The 19,622-nt window shown below is 34.3% G+C and overlaps 1 protein-coding gene across 1 annotated transcript in view; it reads left to right on the top strand.

Annotated features, from left to right (window-relative positions):
- LOC117110773 (adhesion G-protein coupled receptor V1-like) overlaps window positions 1-18,811 on the top strand; it is a 61,323-nt gene extending 42,512 nt beyond the window's left edge. The window contains exons 67-97 of the mRNA XM_033253571.1: window positions 170-415; window positions 729-878; window positions 1,589-1,812; window positions 1,923-2,079; window positions 2,396-2,461; window positions 2,632-2,728; window positions 2,828-2,941; window positions 3,167-3,348; window positions 3,476-3,655; window positions 3,787-4,033; window positions 4,643-4,804; window positions 5,156-5,490; window positions 5,615-5,911; window positions 6,079-6,224; window positions 6,498-6,699; window positions 6,818-6,924; window positions 7,047-7,163; window positions 7,716-7,823; window positions 8,052-8,126; window positions 8,529-8,696; window positions 8,902-9,064; window positions 9,390-9,557; window positions 9,826-10,053; window positions 10,417-10,533; window positions 10,810-10,891; window positions 11,120-11,258; window positions 11,609-11,766; window positions 12,785-12,906; window positions 13,698-13,916; window positions 14,508-14,555; window positions 15,951-18,811. Coding sequence (XP_033109462.1) covers window positions 170-415; window positions 729-878; window positions 1,589-1,812; window positions 1,923-2,079; window positions 2,396-2,461; window positions 2,632-2,728; window positions 2,828-2,941; window positions 3,167-3,348; window positions 3,476-3,655; window positions 3,787-4,033; window positions 4,643-4,804; window positions 5,156-5,490; window positions 5,615-5,911; window positions 6,079-6,224; window positions 6,498-6,699; window positions 6,818-6,924; window positions 7,047-7,163; window positions 7,716-7,823; window positions 8,052-8,126; window positions 8,529-8,696; window positions 8,902-9,064; window positions 9,390-9,557; window positions 9,826-10,053; window positions 10,417-10,533; window positions 10,810-10,891; window positions 11,120-11,258; window positions 11,609-11,766; window positions 12,785-12,906; window positions 13,698-13,916; window positions 14,508-14,555; window positions 15,951-16,379 — 5,253 coding nt within the window. The 3' untranslated portion in view covers window positions 16,380-18,811. The remainder of the gene's footprint in view (window positions 1-169; window positions 416-728; window positions 879-1,588; window positions 1,813-1,922; window positions 2,080-2,395; window positions 2,462-2,631; window positions 2,729-2,827; window positions 2,942-3,166; window positions 3,349-3,475; window positions 3,656-3,786; window positions 4,034-4,642; window positions 4,805-5,155; window positions 5,491-5,614; window positions 5,912-6,078; window positions 6,225-6,497; window positions 6,700-6,817; window positions 6,925-7,046; window positions 7,164-7,715; window positions 7,824-8,051; window positions 8,127-8,528; window positions 8,697-8,901; window positions 9,065-9,389; window positions 9,558-9,825; window positions 10,054-10,416; window positions 10,534-10,809; window positions 10,892-11,119; window positions 11,259-11,608; window positions 11,767-12,784; window positions 12,907-13,697; window positions 13,917-14,507; window positions 14,556-15,950) is intronic.
- The last annotated feature ends 811 nt before the right edge of the window (window positions 18,812-19,622 follow it).

Genomic DNA, 19,622 nt, shown 5'->3' with positions numbered 1-19,622 from the left:
AATTAAAACAAATTGGTTATCCTTGTTAGGAAAACAAGTGCCAAGTTGTTGGAAAATATACATATTGTTTTTTTAAATCCTGAAAGAGAAAATATAATATTTTTTATGTTTTGAGTTGTTATGTTTAGAGTGAATTTTAAAAATGTTGTGGTTTTTCAATTACTTCCAGGTGAAGTGGAGAATCCTAGGCCCCAATTCTGATTCAGTTCTCCAACAAACAAATGACATCTCAACATCAACTGGCCAGCTTCAAGGTTCACTGAACTTTGCTCGAGGAGAGAGGGCAGCAAGGAGTTTCACCCTAGTTGTGAAGCCATATCCTGGACCAGAGGTAGAGGAAACCTACACTGTAGAGGTCTACCAATTGGTTGGTGCTGGTGAAGTCAACACCGAGAGCTCCAGAGCTCAGCTTAAGGTTAGTATAAGGTGTTTCATTTTGTTTTAGGTGTTTCATTTTGCTTAGTTTATGTATATTTAAAGTCAGGATCTGGAGGAAAATTTTTCTTTGATATGTTGTAAATATTAAAAAATCTCTACCCCATTAACCACTCCCAAATTTTTGGCCAGTGCTTCTTGTGTCTTACAAAAATCAGTTGTAACATGAAAATTAATTTTTTCTCTGGAGCCTAGCTTTAGGTACAAGGGTGAAAGATTGCTAATAGCTACATCACATAGCAATTTTGATTGCATGACTAAAAATATTAACATTTTTGTTCTTTTTGCTTTAGATTCTGAAGTTTGGAGACCCTAATGGCATTGTGCAATTCTATGCCGACTCACTGCAAACTCGCTCATTCAGCGAACCGGCGGACAGCGCCGGAAGCTCCCGTGTAGTGTTTCCAATCAGACGACGAGACGGAACAATTGGCGATATTCTGGTATGAATAGTTCAGTTAAGCTAAACGCACAGTCTATTTTGTGAATACTTACCTGGATAAACCGATTAATGCCTAAGTTTGCTATAGAACTTACCTCTCAAGCATAAAAGAAAAAATAATGGACTTGCCCTAGCTTGCCTATATACGCCTTGTGTGAATGAACAATGTCCTTGTTTCCTTCTCGCAACAGAGCAATATTGATGAATAGAAAGAAAGCTTACCTACTCTATGTTTAAATGTGTCTTTGCTTCGTGGTTCTGCAGACGGAACCTAGTGATTTGGTTTTGATAGTGCCCATGCGTAGTCTGGCTACTGTATGTGTGGGCTATATTTTTCTAGCGTTAAGCTTGGTTTGTGTTATTGTAACCGGCTTTAATTTTACGCATCTTTTATCTAAGCCCACTGGGCCTGTGTGATGCTGCTGTGTATGCTGCCTCAGTGGGAGACAGCTGCTTCTACTTAGGAGAGCCAGGTATCAGCCTTTCGATGTTGTCCTGAGTGTCGGTTCATAGAAGTTACACGGCACATCAGATGGAAGTTTTTGTTATTTATATCGTATACGATATTGAGCCACCATAAGTAGCATTTTGTTTTTCATTTTGGGCTAGGCTTTGTTTAAACTTCATACTCACATACTTCAGCTTACAAATACAAGATTCAAGGTTTACCCATTGAGTGCTTAGTTGTCTGATACTGTGATTCATTTTTAGGTACATTGGGATGTTAGAAATACTGTTGGTGATATTTCTACTGATGTGTCGCCCTCTAATGGCTCAGTTGAAATTCTTGATGGAATAGCCTCTTCGCAGATAACTATTAACATTCTTGCTGACCAGGAACCTGAACTAAGAGAAGAACTAAATGTGATCTTGCAGTCTGTAGATGGTGGTGCTGAAATCGACCCTGATTTCAATGTTTCAACCTTCTTTATTGAGTGAGTAACATCATTACATAAGTTGTCATAGTTATGTGTTGTCCTACTATAAATGTTCACATATGACAGCTATTTTGTATTTAACAATGTGATTATTTTTTCAACTTCAGCCCTAGTGATGACCCCCATGGTTTGTTCAGTGTTGAGGATGAACTCCAGGCTGTGTCCATGAGAGCTGATGGTACAAGGTTCCTCAGTATTATGATTACACGTTCTGCTGGTACTGAGGGTCAAGTGCAGGTTGATTTCACGCTTAGTTATGACCAGGTAATGTGCTGTATATTGGTGCAAATGATGATCACAATGATTTTGATAATGTAATGATAATGATGGTAATGATGAGGATAATGATGAACATGATGATGATAATGATTGATGATGGTACTGATGATTATGACAATATTTATGCTAACGGTAATGATATTTTTATGATGATGGTAATAAGAATGGTTTTGATAATGAGTGTAATGGTGGTTAGTATAATGATGGTCATAATGTTGATATTGATAGCTTACTTTAGAATATTATTAGTAGATTATTTGCCAGTGAATAAATACTGGAGAATCTTCTTCATTTATTTCAGGCTGAGCCAGGAATTGAATATATCAGAGACACTGCCACTGTAGTCTGTGCAAATAGCCAATCAGAGGTTCGTAAATACAGATGTAAACATATTTTAAATTTTATATTATTGCTAAAAAAGTTAATTTGAATTACTAACTTTTGAAATCAGAATTATGATATGACAGAATATTTCTGAGTAATTAACTGGGTAGACCAACTATTGTAATGTCATTTTTTTTCTTTTGTCATTAACAGTGTACAGCTGAAATCCAATTAGTCAGTAACAATGTGTTCCTGGCTCGTGACAGCTCATTCACCATTACATTGACATCAGTGATCTATAGTGGAGTCCGTAAGTTAGCAATATTTTGTAATGGCCAAAAATATATTTTAATATCAATATTTTTATAAAGTAGATTTATGGTTACTATAATTGATTTTTTCTTTGTAGCTTACATTCCTCCTAGGATAAAGCCTGGTGCAGGCTCAGCCACTATCTTTGTTACACAAGAAGTGGCAAACTCATATGTTGGATTTGATCCAACTGCAACTGATGTGAACGAAGGTAAATATAGAATATTCAAGTTACTTGTACTTACCCTGGTTGGGTCATGATTATTTACTTAAGGCATAAACATATTATTTCAGTAATATAAAAGTATAAATTAGGAACCTACAAAATGTGTGTAACGTGGTAGGTTCAATTAAACTATACTAAAGTGATACTTCCATTCTGTTTGTAGCACGATACATATATTTAACTGTGATATATTTAAAATACCAATTACAGAGACATACCAAACTCTACTCACCATTGAGAGAATCGGTTCCTATGGCAGCATGAGTGTGTCATGGACTGCTGGCTACCCACCTGGACAACTACCACCTGGATTTACTCCAGGTAGCATCATCCCTAGCAATGGCCAGGTGCTGTTTGATGATGGACAAGCACTGGAAACAATATCTATACGGGTAAGAAATTTGATGGCATAGAGGGTGTAAGGAAAGGCGGCTTGGCGTAGCGCTTCCCATTCAGTCTATGAACCTTGTGGTCGAGCTTTTGAACCACAAGCTGACCATTCTATTTTTTTTAATTCAGCTTAATCCATCCACCTCTACCACTGAACTGTTTGCGGTGTTTCTGAACATGATTGACACCTCTGTAGATGGAGGCGCTCGTCTACAAGATAATTACATCACAGCTGAGATTGACAAGTATGGTGTTGTTGGATTTGCTGCTGATTCCCAGTCAGTTTCTGTTACTGAAGTAAATGGTCAGGTGAGGAAAATTTTTGATACATTTTGGTTTTCTACTTCTGAAAAGCCTGTCATAACATCTTAAAATAATGAATGAACTACATGTCGTATGAACGTAGTGCAATTCTAAATCTGTTATCTTTTTATTTCCAGATTTCATTAACACTGGAGAGGAGTCTTGGAACCTTTGACAACATCCTGGTTCGTTATGTTACATACGCCCTCACTGCTGTGCCTGGCGAAGACTACCAGGAGATTGTTGATGGTGCTGTTACACTCGGCAACATGGAGCGCACTGCAAAAATCTTTATCACATTACTGGAGGAGGAGAAGCCTGAACTGCCAGAGATGTTCTTTGTCAACATCACCAGTACAAAAATTTCAACTGCTTCTACATCAGGTGAGTTGAAGATTCTATTCCATTTGACATATTGATTACTAAAGGATCAAGGCACCTGAACCAGTACATGTCACTCTTATTCATGTTATTACCCTCGCCAAGGAGGCTGTATCACTGCTGTCTGTCTGTCTGTTTGTTAAAAAGATTGCGCAAAAACTAACAAATAGATCATCATTCAATTTAGGAAGATGTTACATAATAACCTAAGAAATAGGGGAATACATTTTGGGAAGAAAAGATCAAATGACAAGGTCAAAGTCACAGAAATTTAATTTTTCACCCTTCAGCATAAAAGAAAATAATGGAATCGCCCAGACACGGCCTGTGTATTGTTCAGTATTCAGGCACAGGGTGGAGGTATGCACTCTATAGAGTGTCTGCTCTAGCACACACGTTTTTCCATCAGGTTATTTAGGATTAATATAAAATAACTAAAATTAATGTTTTCCATTGATTATTGTCTTATGTGCTTTACCGTAGTTCAAGTGAATGACACATGTACAGGGAAGCTTTCCCTTTGTTAGCTATCATCTTACATTATATGAATATAATTATCATTATGAATTATAGCATTTGATGATAATCAGTGAGCATGTTCTCTTATTATAGGTCTTAGTCCACGGATCAGTTCACTGTACCCCGTTGCTGAGGTAACAATAGAGGCCAGTAATGATCCGTATGGAGTCATCTACTTAAGGCCAAAATCTGTGGAGACAACAGAAAGCATCGATGGCTCCTTTAAGTTAGTAACCCTCAAGGCCATCAGAGCAGGTAAAAGCTGGAAAATAATTAAAAATAAGTTAATGTAGTCACATATCACGGATGGTAAACTGAAGATGATTACATTTTTATAATGTATATCAGGATGATTGTAGGCCAACTGTTTGTTATTTTGTTAATACTTAACCTGCATTAACCAATATTTGCATTGTTTTTAAAATTAAGAAAATGGAACCCTACACATGTCAGACATTGACATCTCCAATGCCTTCTTCATTTGTACTTCTTTAGTCAATGTACTTTTTTAGTCAATCTAACTTTTCACTGTAATCTTTCTTACAATATATTAATGAATACTGTATATGAATATTTTTTTAAATGTTTAAAATGTCTGCTCTCTAGGTGGCACTTTCACCGAAGAACGTATCACTGTTAGGACAGTCGGTGGAGGCGAGATGTGGGAAGATGCATTGATTGGTCCACCGGCAGATACCATCAATACGATAAGTGATGCCTTGGCAGATGCTAAGTTGAATGCCAACTCAGCCACAAAAGACCTTGACTATGAGGAATTTGAGGAGGAACTGATCTTCTTTGAAGGAGAGACTGAAGTAACATTTCAGGTGAAATTGTTTGATGATACTGAGGCTGAACCAGCTGAGGTGTTCTTTGTTTACCTTGTACCACCATCTACAGGTGCAAGAATTGCTCAAGGAGAATCGGATAATGGAGAACAGGTAAATTATTAGGCCATCTGCTATTTACTGCTGTTGCTACCGCTATACTAGTTCTTCTGCTACTACAGCTACTATTTCTTCTGCAACTGATACTACTAAATGTGCTCACTTCTTAATTCCTCAGGGCTTTACACGGATAACCATCGCTGGTAGTGATGACCACAATGGTGAAATAGGTTTTGACACTGGTTCCATGTACACAACTGTAGATGAGGATGTAGCGCCCTCCATTGTTCTTTACCTAAACAGAGGTTCTGCATTCTTTGACAACGTGACAGTAAACTGGCAAGCTGCCCGCAGTATGGATACGTCAACAAATGATGATTCTTTAGTAGATCAGCTTGTAGCAACTGAAGGTCAAATAATTTGCATAGCAGGTCAACCCCAGTGTGAACTACAAATCACATTACAAGATGATACTGTAAGTTTTGAAAACATGTTAGAATAAATTTTTTTAGTATGGTAATTAAATATGTTAGAATTTTAATATTCTTATTGTTTTCTGCAATAAAAAGTTGAATGTGAATGATGAATTTAATTTTCATTGGTTTTTGTCTGATATATTTACAATTTTTCTTCATTCGTTAGGAACCAGAGTTTTCCAGCTCTTTCCTTGTGGAATTGCTCTCAGTTGGGCAAGGGGCTGTGATCCAGGAAAGTGCACGATATGCAAACATTACAATGCTAGAGAGTGACTATCCATATGGAATCTTCAGGTTCTCTACAGAAACAAGGTACTATCACTATAATCTTATTTCTTAAGTTATTCAGGAGTTTTACTTATCAAGCTGACTTAATCATAACTATAATAATAATATAATGTACTGTCCATATGTATAGTACATTACACTAAGTGTCTGTAAAAATCCTGATGTATAACTCAGGCAATTGGTTGTGATTCATTGCATATTCTAATTTACATCTATAAAAACTCAGAGCCTCTTAAATTGACTATCACAGGGATTTGAACCTAAACTTTAAATGACTGTTTACACTTCTAATTACAGAATACAATCAGCATACTACAAATCAAACCTCATAGGCCTGACAGTACTAAGAGGGGGTGGCAGTACCAAGGAGGTGACAATAGGCTGGAGTACTAGGCAGCTAACAGACTCCCTGGAGTGGGGTGGTGTTAACACTCAGCCCGCCATTGAATATGCTGATTATGCACCTGACGAAGGTGTCATCCCCTTTGCTGTTGGACAGGTAACTCATTTTATCTTCAATTTTAATGTTTGAATTTATTATAATCAATAATATATTATATACACAATATTGATTTTGTTGACTTAAAGATTGATTGGCCATTTCTTTGCTTTCTCAGAGGAGTGCATCAATTGACATTACTATCTTGTCCTCGACACCCACATCTTCAGATCTTTGGCCAAAGCTCTTCCAAGTTGTTCTGTCTAATCCAACAGGTGGAGCAAGGTAAAATAATTATATGTATGAAGAAACAATAAACTAATATTTTCTCTTCACTAGAACTGCAATTCCTAATCAATTGTGATTTTAATAGAAATTTATAGCATAATATTATGTATTGTTTATAGTGTTGATGAAGAGGAGAGAACTGCATACATAACACTTGTAGAAGACGAGAGCACTAATGATGTATGGGACACCTGGAAACAGGCTCTCACAGATCTATCTGATGAAGGTATTTACAGGTGAGTAAAGATTCTAACACACACCTACATCTAAATAATAATAATAATAGTATGTAAGTTTTCATATAGCCCTCTATACATAAGTCTCAGAGTGCTTTTCCACATTATTACCACAGTAATTGGGACGAACCTCCTTAGGTACCCATTTATACTCCTGGGTGGAGGAGCAATGCAGATAAAGTGTCTTGCTCAAGGAAACAAGCAAAATGCACAGCGAGGGATTGAAACCCCAACCTTGAGATTGGGAAACCCAAACATTCATACTGCACCAAACCGCTTCCACAACTGGAAGCACATTGATCAATGGCATCTCTTCTGGAAGACTGCATTATTAATTTTGGCCCTTTGCAGCAACAAAGGATCAACCAGGAACGCAAGTTAGCTATGTTTCAGTTCACAAATAGTGGATACCAACAGTTGAACTGACTAAGCTTTACCTACTCTCTGATCCAATAAATCAGTCACATTGATCAAGTACATCAGAAGTCAGTCAAAACATATTATTTGAATCTATTATAATAATTTTCATTCTTATTTTATTCTGATTTGTAGAATACTGCAGTCTGTAAGGAATCAAATTCAGGATGAGTTGACAGATGAACAACTGGCTGTAACTACCGAAACTTTAAATAATGTCATCGGAGAGGGTCAACGAAGATTGTAAATATGCATATTAGCGTCTTTTTTTCTTTTATTTTTTCTAACATTTTAGCAGTAAATTTTGGTTTGCAATGAGGATTTTTTTGTATGTTCAGTTGTACCATGGAAGTAACATACAAAAACTGCATAGCATCTGATATATGTTTTGTTGTTATGTGTCCTACCTTATGTCTGTTATAGTCATTGCATTGTTATGTACTGTATTGTATATTTCCTTTTTGTTAATAGGTTGCCAGGTAATCTCCAAGAAGATATGATGGATGTGTATTGTGAGCTGATGGATCCAGACAGGTCAGATACCAGGTGAGAGATGATTGATTAATATTTAATACAAATTTGTCTCTAATTTTGGAATAAAAATGTAAATTTAATACTCACCGTTATTATACAATAGAATAATTATAAGTCGTATGGTGTGGTGAGTTGTTTTCTTATTTCTCTTGGCTGTATTTTTAGTTTGACCTGGGGTCAAATCTTGTGAAACACATACAATTTCAAAAATTACTAAAGACTCATAATGAGATTATTCGTTTGAATGGTACATGAATTTCTGGATTTGCTTTTGTTGATAATATTTTCTGCCATTAAATCGTTCATAAATTCTGTTCTTTTGCCTTTGTTCATTTTCTTATCGATTGTGAACTGTGAAGTATACAACAAGTTGTTATACTGTCACTAATTTCTGTATTCATTTTTCTATTGTAGAGGAGCATATGGATTGGCTGAATCTTTCACCTCATTTACATACACATTGCTAACAGATGCAAGCTGTGAGACAATTGATCCTATGGTCTTGAACACTTGCCCTCTTGCATATGTTGAAGCTGCTCGATGGCTGCCTGACAGAATTAATGGGCATTCATTTAATGGAAGGTGGGTTTTGGTTTCATTCTCAAAGATTCATTATCTTCATCTTATAGTAATCATCATAGCATTATCATAAGTATTGTTTTTGTTATCGTGGTCATCAACTTTATTTTAAATATTTAAATACTGACTTATTTTTAACAATATATTATAAGTCAGTATTTAAACTAAATTAATTTAATGGTTGACATTTCATGCGATTCTCTTGCAGAGGGAAGAATGTATTCTCTCTACCAAGTAACTTACTCATTGAAGATAACTCCGTTGGGAGAGGAGACGTTCCAACAAGCCAGTGTGAAGATATTCATTTTATTGAGTATAGCTCCCAGCAATGGTTTTATGGACTTACAGAGCCTGATGTGTATAAGAGACAGGTGCCCTCTCTAATCATCATGAAAATGCTATGAAATTAAATAGGCAATTTACCTGTCTCTTATACACATCTAGATGTGTATAAGAGACGACCTACACTCCAAATCTAACTAATAAATACTACTGCTAACCAAAGGAACTGAGAAAAAAAATTGGAAATAGACTAGAGCAGAGGAACCAGACCTCATCACACTGAGTGGCAGAAAGCTGTTATTTGTCTTTTTTCTTTACTTGAAGCAATACTGTATACTTTAGTTCCCAAAATTATGCACAATTTGGTAAATTTGATAAAATCTGTCAATTATTTTTTTATGTTCTTTCTTTCAGGTTTTGTCAGTAGCAATTAGAGGACGTGAAGATGATTTTAGTAATCTGGTAGAACAAGTTAAATACCGTGTGTACACTCAAGATGCTCGCGTAACACCACTCGGGGCTGAGTGTGTCATCTTCAATGGGCCCTCAGAACGATGGTTGTCAACTTTCTGCGAAGCAAACGTAAAAATAAGCATGATTATACCCCATAGTAACACTTAAATAACATATTTTTTTCATATTCAAAATTACACTTAAGTGATGTATTCAGCACTACTTTTACCATACACCATTATGACACTTTAGTAATGTAGTTATTGTGATACCCTTTAATCAATTTCTTAAATATCACTATAATCACAAAATTACACTTACAAAATTACTCTTACAACATTTATCATCAGATCTCATAATGTCATTTATATAATTATAATACTTGTTTTGTTTTCAGAAAATTGAAACCGGTTATGTTGAGTGCCAGTGTAACCATCTATCGGAGTTTGCAGTCTTAGCAGAAACAGATGATCTGGTTGGCTACAACATCTACATTTATGTCTCATGTTTCATTACCATCATCTGCCTCCTGATGGCGCTGTTGGCTCACCATGTCTGCTCAGTACACACAATGTTTGCTGCTAAGCTGCTCATGCATCTTATATTTTCTGTCATGGCAACAGAGGTATGTTCAATTCAGTTAGATTACACGTGATAGTTATCTGAGCATGTCTGAACATTCTATCCTAAAATCTGGAACAGCTGTTTGCCGAATCTATGTTCAGGTCAGAATGAGGACTGTATTATAGTGAACATTTTTGCATCAGTCTCAGCATACGTGCTGTAGAACATCAAAATTGATTTGAAATAGAATGTAGAACACAAGTGATGACAGTCACGGATGAGTGAATCGGTTCTGTGTTCCCATTCTACAATCTCAATCAAAGGCTCCCTTTTATTCACTGAACTGCATGTTAATAAAACTCTTCACTGTTAAAAAAAATCCATTGGAACTGGAGTTTGAGGGCTTATTTTTTTTGCTTTGTAGATTGTGTTTATGATTTCTGCCTACATCAGCAATGATGTGTCATCGGAATCATGTGCAGCCTTGGGTGCCATCTTGCATTACTTCTTCCTCGCCCAGTTCATATGGATGCTTGTGCAGGTAGGTACAGTAGAAATTCAACTAAAGTAAGGGACTGGGCTAAATTACATACCGAATAAAAATTTCTAGTCAGGGGTGTAGCATTTCCATATGGAATTTCAAGGAGGATATTTATACTCAAGCAGGAAGTAGCATTTCTATATGGAAAATCAGGAATGAATGTGTGGGATTATTTTTAAAGATGGAAAAACAGAGAAAGATTTTTTTTTAGAAACCAGTAATATTTATAGATGGAATTTATTTGAATATAAAACTAATATTTTTTTTGTATTTCAGTCAACAAATTTATGGAAGATACTTGTGTTGAATGATGAGCATACAGATCGGTTCTATGTTTTATTTTTTGTTCTTGGATGGGGTAAGTTTCAAAATTATTGCATAAATCAAAATATGACATGAATTATTATTTGTAAATGTATGTCATAATATTTAAGTCAGTTTGTTGTTTATGATTTCGTTTAGGAAGAAAGAAATTTGCAATCATAATTATGTCCTAATATTTTTATACTCAAATGAATTAATTAATTGATTAAATTATTATTAACTTATTTTAAAGTTTATATTTGCTTTGTATTAATATTGATAGGTACACCAGCTGTTATAGTTGTTGCATACATCATAATAACTTACTCAGTGTTTGAATGGCCATTCCATCAAGAAAGCTTACTCATCAATTTAACCAATCCTGAGGTTGTTTATGGAGATGTTCATGGAAATGGTGATATGTAAGCGAAAAGGACTTGCTTATTTTCATGTATATTACGTCTGTATATTCCATTCCTATTATTTCTTACAAAGATTATAATTGCACAAAAAAGTATAGTTGAGGTTGGTAGTCAAACCCTCACCAGTGACTTAGTATATATTTTGACAAACCATCTGAACTTTACACTATCCTTTATTATTATCCAAAATGTCTTGATTTATATGTTGTAGTTTCAGATTTTATTTGTATTAATGTATCTGTTGAAGCATCTGGAAAACAAATTTCATATGAACCAAGTTGAGTATGTTGACCAATAACATATCTTGTATCTTGTATTAGCATGAACATTATGTATTTCTTATTTTGTAGTTGTTTCATGCCAAATGTCAATGCAATGCTTGCAAGTGCTGTTGGCCCAGTAGTAATTTGCATAATGGCTGTGGTGACGGTGTTCATTCAGGCGTATCTCGTAAAACCTCAGTGGAAGCGATACGATGACCTTTACATGGGAAGCTATAATACAACAGGTAGGTTTCGAATTCGTGTATATTTTACTGGCTAAAACTAAAATTTGCATGTCATTAAGATCAGCGTTGGAGAGTGCCCTCTCTAATCATCATGAAAATGCTATGAAATTAAATAGGCAATTTACTGGCTAAATATTCATAGTGTACATAATATTTTTGACATCAACTTGTGAAAAAAATAATAGTATGATATCATCAATTCAATTTTAAACATTTTAATCGTAAACATTAAAAAAATAATAATGTGAATCTCTAAAATTCAAATTGTCATCTGTATTTATATTCTATCATAACATATACAGTATTTAAGTATTTCAATTAATATTTTTAAAAAAAGAAACCAAAATCCCAACTAATACCTCATTTTCTAAATGACATTCTTGGTATAAACTATTTTGGTGAATTTTAGCAAGTTCAGGTCATGTATCTGAATCAATCTCAAAGACTCCAGTCAAGTGTAAAACCAGTAAGTTACTCTTCCAATCCCAAACCTCTCATTTCCCTCTGGTAGCCATCTGTGGCCCATCCCCCTCCCCTTCATTTGGTCTTGATATGTTGAAAATTATATTTCTGGGCTCTGGTTTTCAGTTAATCCTATGATATTTATTTATTCATAAAATTTGAATTGCTCTACAGATTTCTGATAATGTATGATAATGTATGGTAGTATAATGGTACTTAATATCTTGACCTCGAAATATCACAAAATCGGTTTTATATAATTTGGTGTCTTGTCTTTCCTACCAACCATTCTTCCTTTGATGCTCAGTTAAATAATTTCTATATGTTAATTGTGTAAATTCCAAATTATAATTAATGCAATGGGAACTCTTTTCTTTTGGGTGGATGAATTTGTTATACAAAATACAGTCTGACAGCACACAACATGCTGTAAAACTTGTTATTGTGGTTTAGTCAAAAAATGAATTTCAATTTACAATAATAAATTTTATTTATAATTATAATAATAATAAGATATGAATTAAACTGATTTATTCTAATATTTGTTGCTCACTAGAAATTCGCCTGCTACTGATTTTCTGGACATTGTTGATTTTCACCTGGCTGTTTGGCGGTCTTCACATGTACTACAGTAAACAGTGGATGCTTATTCTTCTTGTTCTCTTCAACGTAATCATGGTAATGCATCAATTATTATTAGAAAATTACTTCCTACGTTCTGTCTTTTTGCTTTCATTTTTTTCTTCTCTTGTTTGTATTGATTAATTCCTGGTTTTATCACCTTTCATTCTTTCTTATGTTTTTTCTCTACTTGTTTCATCTTTTGTTGCATCACTCTTATATTTGTTCTTCAATTTTCCTTTTCTTTCTTGTTTCTATTGATCTATTTTTTTCACTTTTTTTTCCTTTTTTTTTCATTCTCAGTTTTGTTCCTCCTATTATCTCTTTGCTTGTCTTGGCTCTTCTCTAGTTTTCCTCTATTCCTCCCATTTTCCGACACACTATTGTGTATTCTGTTTGTCATTTTTCTCCACTTCATTTGCTATCATCTGTAACCAGAAATCAGCTTCTATACATCCTGCCTCCCTGTAGTGGAGCAGGGGGAATTCCCCCTCCCAGTGGCATAGGCCTGGGTCCCGATGTGGTCCGACGCACGACTAGGTCGTCTGATCAAAATTTAGGAATATAATAATTTGCCTATCCAAATAATGTTATTTTGACTGCCAATCCCTAATATTGTGGTCTAAAAGCACATTTTGGACCACACAAAGCCATAAAAACTCTCCCTGTGAACCCTAAAAAAAGGGAGTTGTTATTCCGGGCCATCAATCGAGGCCTCATCAGCCTCTTGGCTCGGACCTCTCCGTCGGACATGTCGGGCCCCTTGTTTGGCAAATTTCTGGCACCACCACTGCTGCCTCCATGTTACTATCAACTGACAGGCTGATTACATAATAATTTTTTTGCAGGGACTGTTCGTATTCCTGATCTACACGGTTTTACGGAATCAGCTTTGCCGGCCCTCTAAAGGCAACTACTCACCCAACTATGTCTATGATAACTCAGTCACGCTCCTGGAGAACCATCAGTTTGATAGAACAGCAACTGCCTTGAGTATGGACAAGGAATCCAGAACATCTCTTTCAAAAGCAGATCAGGCTAGATTAGCCATGTTAGCACATGAAGATGTAAGTTATATATTAAACTTCATATAATGATCAATATATTGTTGATAAATAACAATATTTTTACAGTATATTTAAGTCTAAAAGCAAAGAGTTATAGAATGGCAAGAGGTCTGACTGCCGGGGTTGTGTACTGTATTACATTTTCACCTGCATTCATCATTTTCACCTGCACGTATGAAAGTAAGTTTGTCTTGAAAACATCACAGAGGACAAAAGTAGCATTTCTTATGCCATTATATATGTTGCTGAGAACACACAGTTTAGACATATGTAATAACATTGCCCTATATTATTTTTTTTTAGTTTGCATATTAATTGTTTCTTTAAGTTAATAATATACAACAGGGGTGTATATTATACAAAAATCGATTGAATAAGCCTTTGAAACCCCTAAATCGTCAAAATTTGTGGGTCTTCGTTGGACCACTTTCGAAACCTTTTAATCAAAGCTCGACCACTCCCACTTTGCTTTCGTCAGGCAAATCCTGGCGCCATCTCTAATATACAATAACAAATGATACAATTTCAAGTAAGTTGCTATATAATTTTGATTTAAAAGTCAAATAAATTTTATACTGGTTTTACCAACAGGTACGGCCATCTTCCTCCATCTCTCAAATTTCCCACCCATCACAAAAGGTGACTTTCCTCTTGACATGTGCATCACATGTAGTGTATGTGTTGTGTATGTGTGCAACGTGTATCAATCCCTACGTGTAATATACGCAAGTGTACTGATGGCTATGTGTTATGTGTACTACTTAGTTGAATGCTAGTTAACTCTTACCCAGTTTCATTTTAATTCTTTTTGTTTAATTGTTAGTACAACATTAATGTATTAGTTTTTGTAGTTGTGTAATCTTCTTTATTTTATGTATATATTGTTAATATGTATTCTATCAATTATAAATTTCAATATTCTGGGTTAATTTAAGTGTTAAGCCAGGCATAAGCACTATTATATTTAGTGGATTGGTGTATCTGTCAGATGACGGTTCACTCAAGGAGGGGTTTGGCTAAACCAGAGTAACCCCTAGTAACAGGCCCAGATATTGTTTGATTATACAATTTCTGTTGGGTCTGACAAACATTTTAATGATGCCTAGCCTGAGTTTGTCACTGCGTCTCATGTTTGTGTTTTTGTAATTATTGTATTAAACATTTTTTTAACTTTCTAAATACTTAGTTCGGTGTTATGGTATTGGTGTAGCCAATTATAGTATTCAGTTCTTTACTAACTTTTAGATATTTGGTACACGTGTACAGTTATAGGGTTGACATTTTTGTTCTTTGTAGCAGTATACTGTACTATATTTTGCTACTTTTGTTTGCCAATATGTCTGCTTATTATAATACAGTAAGTCCTGTCTTTGTATATCTAATGGTTTGCAAGCATTTTTATTTTCTGTATCCTTTGTCATTTTTAATATCTATGTACTGTATTTATCGCTACTTGCCATATTTGTCTAAGTAATTTTAGGTCCATCGGTTGTAGTAGTAGTATAAAGTATGAGGAAGCTTTTGATTACATGACGCGGTGGCATCTAGAACATAATGACGTTACTAATATTCCATCGGCGCATGCGAAAATGTTAACTTCTCGTTAAGTGGATTCTAAGACGCAATTTGGTTAAATCTGTGAATTTGTTCTAAAGTCACGTCATCGCGCAAAACGAAAGCTCTCTATTAGTAAAAGTAGTACGGTAGTAGTAGTATTGCTTATAGTAATGGCAGAATGTTCTTCAAGATCATTAACACAGATTAATGCCATACCGCATACTTTTTGTTCTAACAGCCGTGGCAGGCATATATATTTATATGCAGTTACGCTCTCTATCACAGAATGCAAAGAGAGGGTTTTACCATTTTTGACATGGTAAGAAAGAATAAATTAAAGCTCTAAATTGATGGTTTAATCTGGTTTATATGGTGCTTGAAGCTGCTAAAATAGACTTAGCAGTACTGGATTTGTAAATGTATTATTGTTGGTATTTATTTACTTTTGATTTTTATATTTGATTTTTATATTTGTAGTTGGAATGGGATGTCCAGTCTGTTGGCCACCAGAGCCATCATAGTGTACGAAGTCACCAAAGCCAACGAAGCAAACGGCCATCAATTCAGAATGGGAACCTATATGCACCCACACCATTCAACCAGAATCCAGTGCCGCCTGTCGAGGTGAACCCAACGCCTTCCTTCCATCAAAATCCTGTGTTCCCACTACAAGTTGATGATAGGGACGAAACAGACTCGCAAGATTTTGATGATTTAATTTTTGCCCTAAAGACCGGTGGCACCTACAGTCCTAACATAGATGATGGACTCTCCGAACATCGGTCCACGTCACGCCTTAGTGACTGGCGCAATGTATCTCGTGACTCTGTTCCTAATAGCAAACCGAATGACCCCGATGACCCCTATGGTTTGCAAAGAATTTCTATTGCTGATACCCACCTTTAATTCTTAACCTAACGCCTCAATTATTTTTTCAAATATAGATTATGTAAATGTTTAATTTGTATGATAAATGAATCACGTCTATTGTTTTCTAATATGTGACTTTTCCCAATTAATAATCTTTTTTAAAATTGTAATTATATATTCAGTTTAATGCTATTTGTATTAATGCCTGCTTGCAGTTCATATCATTTTCTATACCACACATTTGTAATACTTAACAATTGGGTTATTTTAATTACATTGAGATTTTGAAAACAAATATCAGTTTTATTAAGGGCGCTTGTGCTATTATAACATGGTGTTTTATGATATGTGGCGTTTCCTACTTCATGATCTCGAAATACGTTTGAAAGCATTGTTGATCAATGTGTTACTTTATTTTACATTTTATATTAATAATTTCACAATATTTTAACTCAAGAAACTATTATGGTGTGCATGGAGTTTTAAGTACAAATAGTATGAGTGTCACAAACAAATGTACAAGGTCATCTTTTTCTATGTTTTGCTTATATTTAAGTATTACCAAGATTAATGTATAATACAAAGAGACAAAATATATACAGTGCAAGTTACCATAAATTCTAATTAGTATGTGTATTTTAAATGAGGTAATTATCCAATCAGGAAAGAAGTTATGGAAAACGTTAAGGAATAGGTTCCATTATAAACCTTTGATTTTTGTAATTTTGTCTTTAAATCCCTGTACACACTTTCAAATTTTATTTGACAAAAACATGTGAGATGCCTAAATATGGTCATGATGACATCACATCATGACTATATATAGGCACATCATGACCATATATAGGCACATCATGACTATATATGGGCATACAACAGTTTTTTTGTAAAATAAAATTTGATATTCTGTACCGGGCTTTACATAGCGTATAATTTGCAAGTATTTGTATCAATGCAACTTTAACAGATATTTTACCTGCACTTGAGTTTAAAATCCAAATTAATATGTAAGTAAATTAACAATATCTTACATTTTGAGGTACATATTTGTATAATAGGAAATATATTATTGGTATTTTTTTTATAGGTGTGTAGAATATTTTAGGTAAGGAGCATGCAAATAAGAGGATTTTAAAGAAAAAAAATACTTTTTATTTGTATATATATTCATAGCTAATATTGTGGTATTTAAAACACTTGTCATTAATACATAAACATAAGATAAAACTCTATATTATCAGTACAATGAGTGGCATACAATTTCACTTAATTGAAGCCTGAGTTTTAAACATCATTCACACAAATATACAAAATATTTGTAATATTTTCATATAAGGTAATTAAGAATAAATCAATTACATTCCTGGGATTTTATTCAAATTTTTAAAGGTGAAATTATTGTTGATAAATCCAGTCTGTATAATCATGTTTCAATGATATTTACTGCTATATTTCAAATACTTAACCGTCCAATAACACAATATTAATAACAATAACAATAATGACATTGATAATTTATATGTATGTAAAACAACATATGTTATTGATGGTATCCTTTATAAATACACCATTGAATTGAGACAAAGTTGTTTAAGTCTTCCTGACTTAAGTGTGTTATAAGATAGTGTGTTATTACGTTTTCTCCTGTAAAGTGTTATTTCTGCCTTAAAATCGACTAAACCGTCCATTGTAGTGCAATCCTGTCCAAGCACTGAAATTGAACTATTTATAAAAGAATTTTTTAAACTTGTCATTCCTTGGAATAATGATGTGTAATACTTAAAGACCGTCCTTGAAAGTGTTATGTTCTAATTTTTAAAAAGACAAAAACAGTACCATACATAATTTGTATGATTTAAATAGGATTTTAATGTATTATAATTAAAATAAATTTATAATGGTAAATTAATCATGATAATAATAACATGGATTTATATACAGCCATTTATAGTTACATACATCGAGCCACCATTGAAGCAACGTATCACTATCTAATATCGATTGCTCCAAAGTTTTAAAGTATGGCAGTTGTTAAAGTGTACAACACTTTATAAAAACCTTCTCAAACAATAGTTTTTGGTTTACAGGTAGAGCTTTAATTCTGATAAATATAACATCCATTTTTATACATTCCCGTAGTAAAGTATTTTAGATGTACATGTAGCAGATGATAACTTAAGGTGTTCCGTTATTTGTATTAGTTTTACTTCTGCATTTTTATCACCTTGATCTTTCAAATTTCCATTTATACCAAACAAACAATGATTAAAACAGTTTATTTTAGATCAAATTAGATTTTGAGTCAAGTAAAGATAAAGATTCTCGTAATAACTATAGTATTATATTCTTGCATTTTTTTTTCTAGTCCCCAGTTTTATTTTTCGTGTGTTGTTCTGTGTGTCCGCATTCAGTATCTAGCTTTGTAATTTGATTTTGAATTTGAAATAAACTTTACATTTTATCTAAAATTGTGCTACTTATTTTGTATTGAATATTTTAGACTTATTACTGTTTTGGAAAATAATTGGTTGTAACGTACCACGAGCATCGTTCAGTTAGCGGTTATCGGCGGCGTTAGGCCTACAGTAGGCTATATAATTCTACATTACAATAGATTTCCTGATGTCATACATATGCTCGTATTGAAGATTATTTTATTATTAACATAGTCTCGCCGTCTATTAAGAGCCCCCGTAAGTGGCGAAGAATTCCGAATTTCTATTAGTCATAAGTCATAATCAGTTAAAAAATATGGCACTGTAAGTACTATTGTGAGCCTTTTTAAGTGAATACAAATACAATACGGTATTTGATAGCATGCGCTAAACTCACCCCCCCCCCCCCATGAGAATCCAGTAATACGTAATAGACCGGGCGCAAGGGGGACTTTACCCGTGGGGGTTTAGAAGATCACATCAGCTCCACAATATGTCCACACAATTTTTATGGCTACATGGCACCTCTAGATGGCCGGAAATGGCACTATCAGACTTAAAATTTTCTTTATTCCCTGAATCCGCTTATGCATAAGACTAAAATATCAAATAGAGAAGCTTCACCACTAGATCAGCATGGGAAGTTTGCCTCGTTTACAAGATTATTGTAAATCGCTGCAATGTCCTGCCGATAAAAGAAAAAGAATGAACGAAGTGGGCAGCTCTTGCGCAAAATCTCTCGGAAGTGATTAAGCGTCCGAAGCCCCCTTAAACTATGACAGTTTATAGTTTTAAATGCATATTTAATCGATTATAGCGTCTACTAATATGTAAGAAATACATA

Source organism: Anneissia japonica, unplaced genomic scaffold (genome assembly GCF_011630105.1).
Source record: "Anneissia japonica isolate Jap-2015-1 unplaced genomic scaffold, ASM1163010v1 scaffold2756_len2360902_cov194, whole genome shotgun sequence".
Classification (NCBI taxonomy): domain Eukaryota; kingdom Metazoa; phylum Echinodermata; class Crinoidea; order Comatulida; family Comatulidae; genus Anneissia; species Anneissia japonica.
The sequence above is the reverse complement of the archived record's forward strand: the minus strand, read 5'-3'. Positions and strand labels throughout refer to the sequence as shown.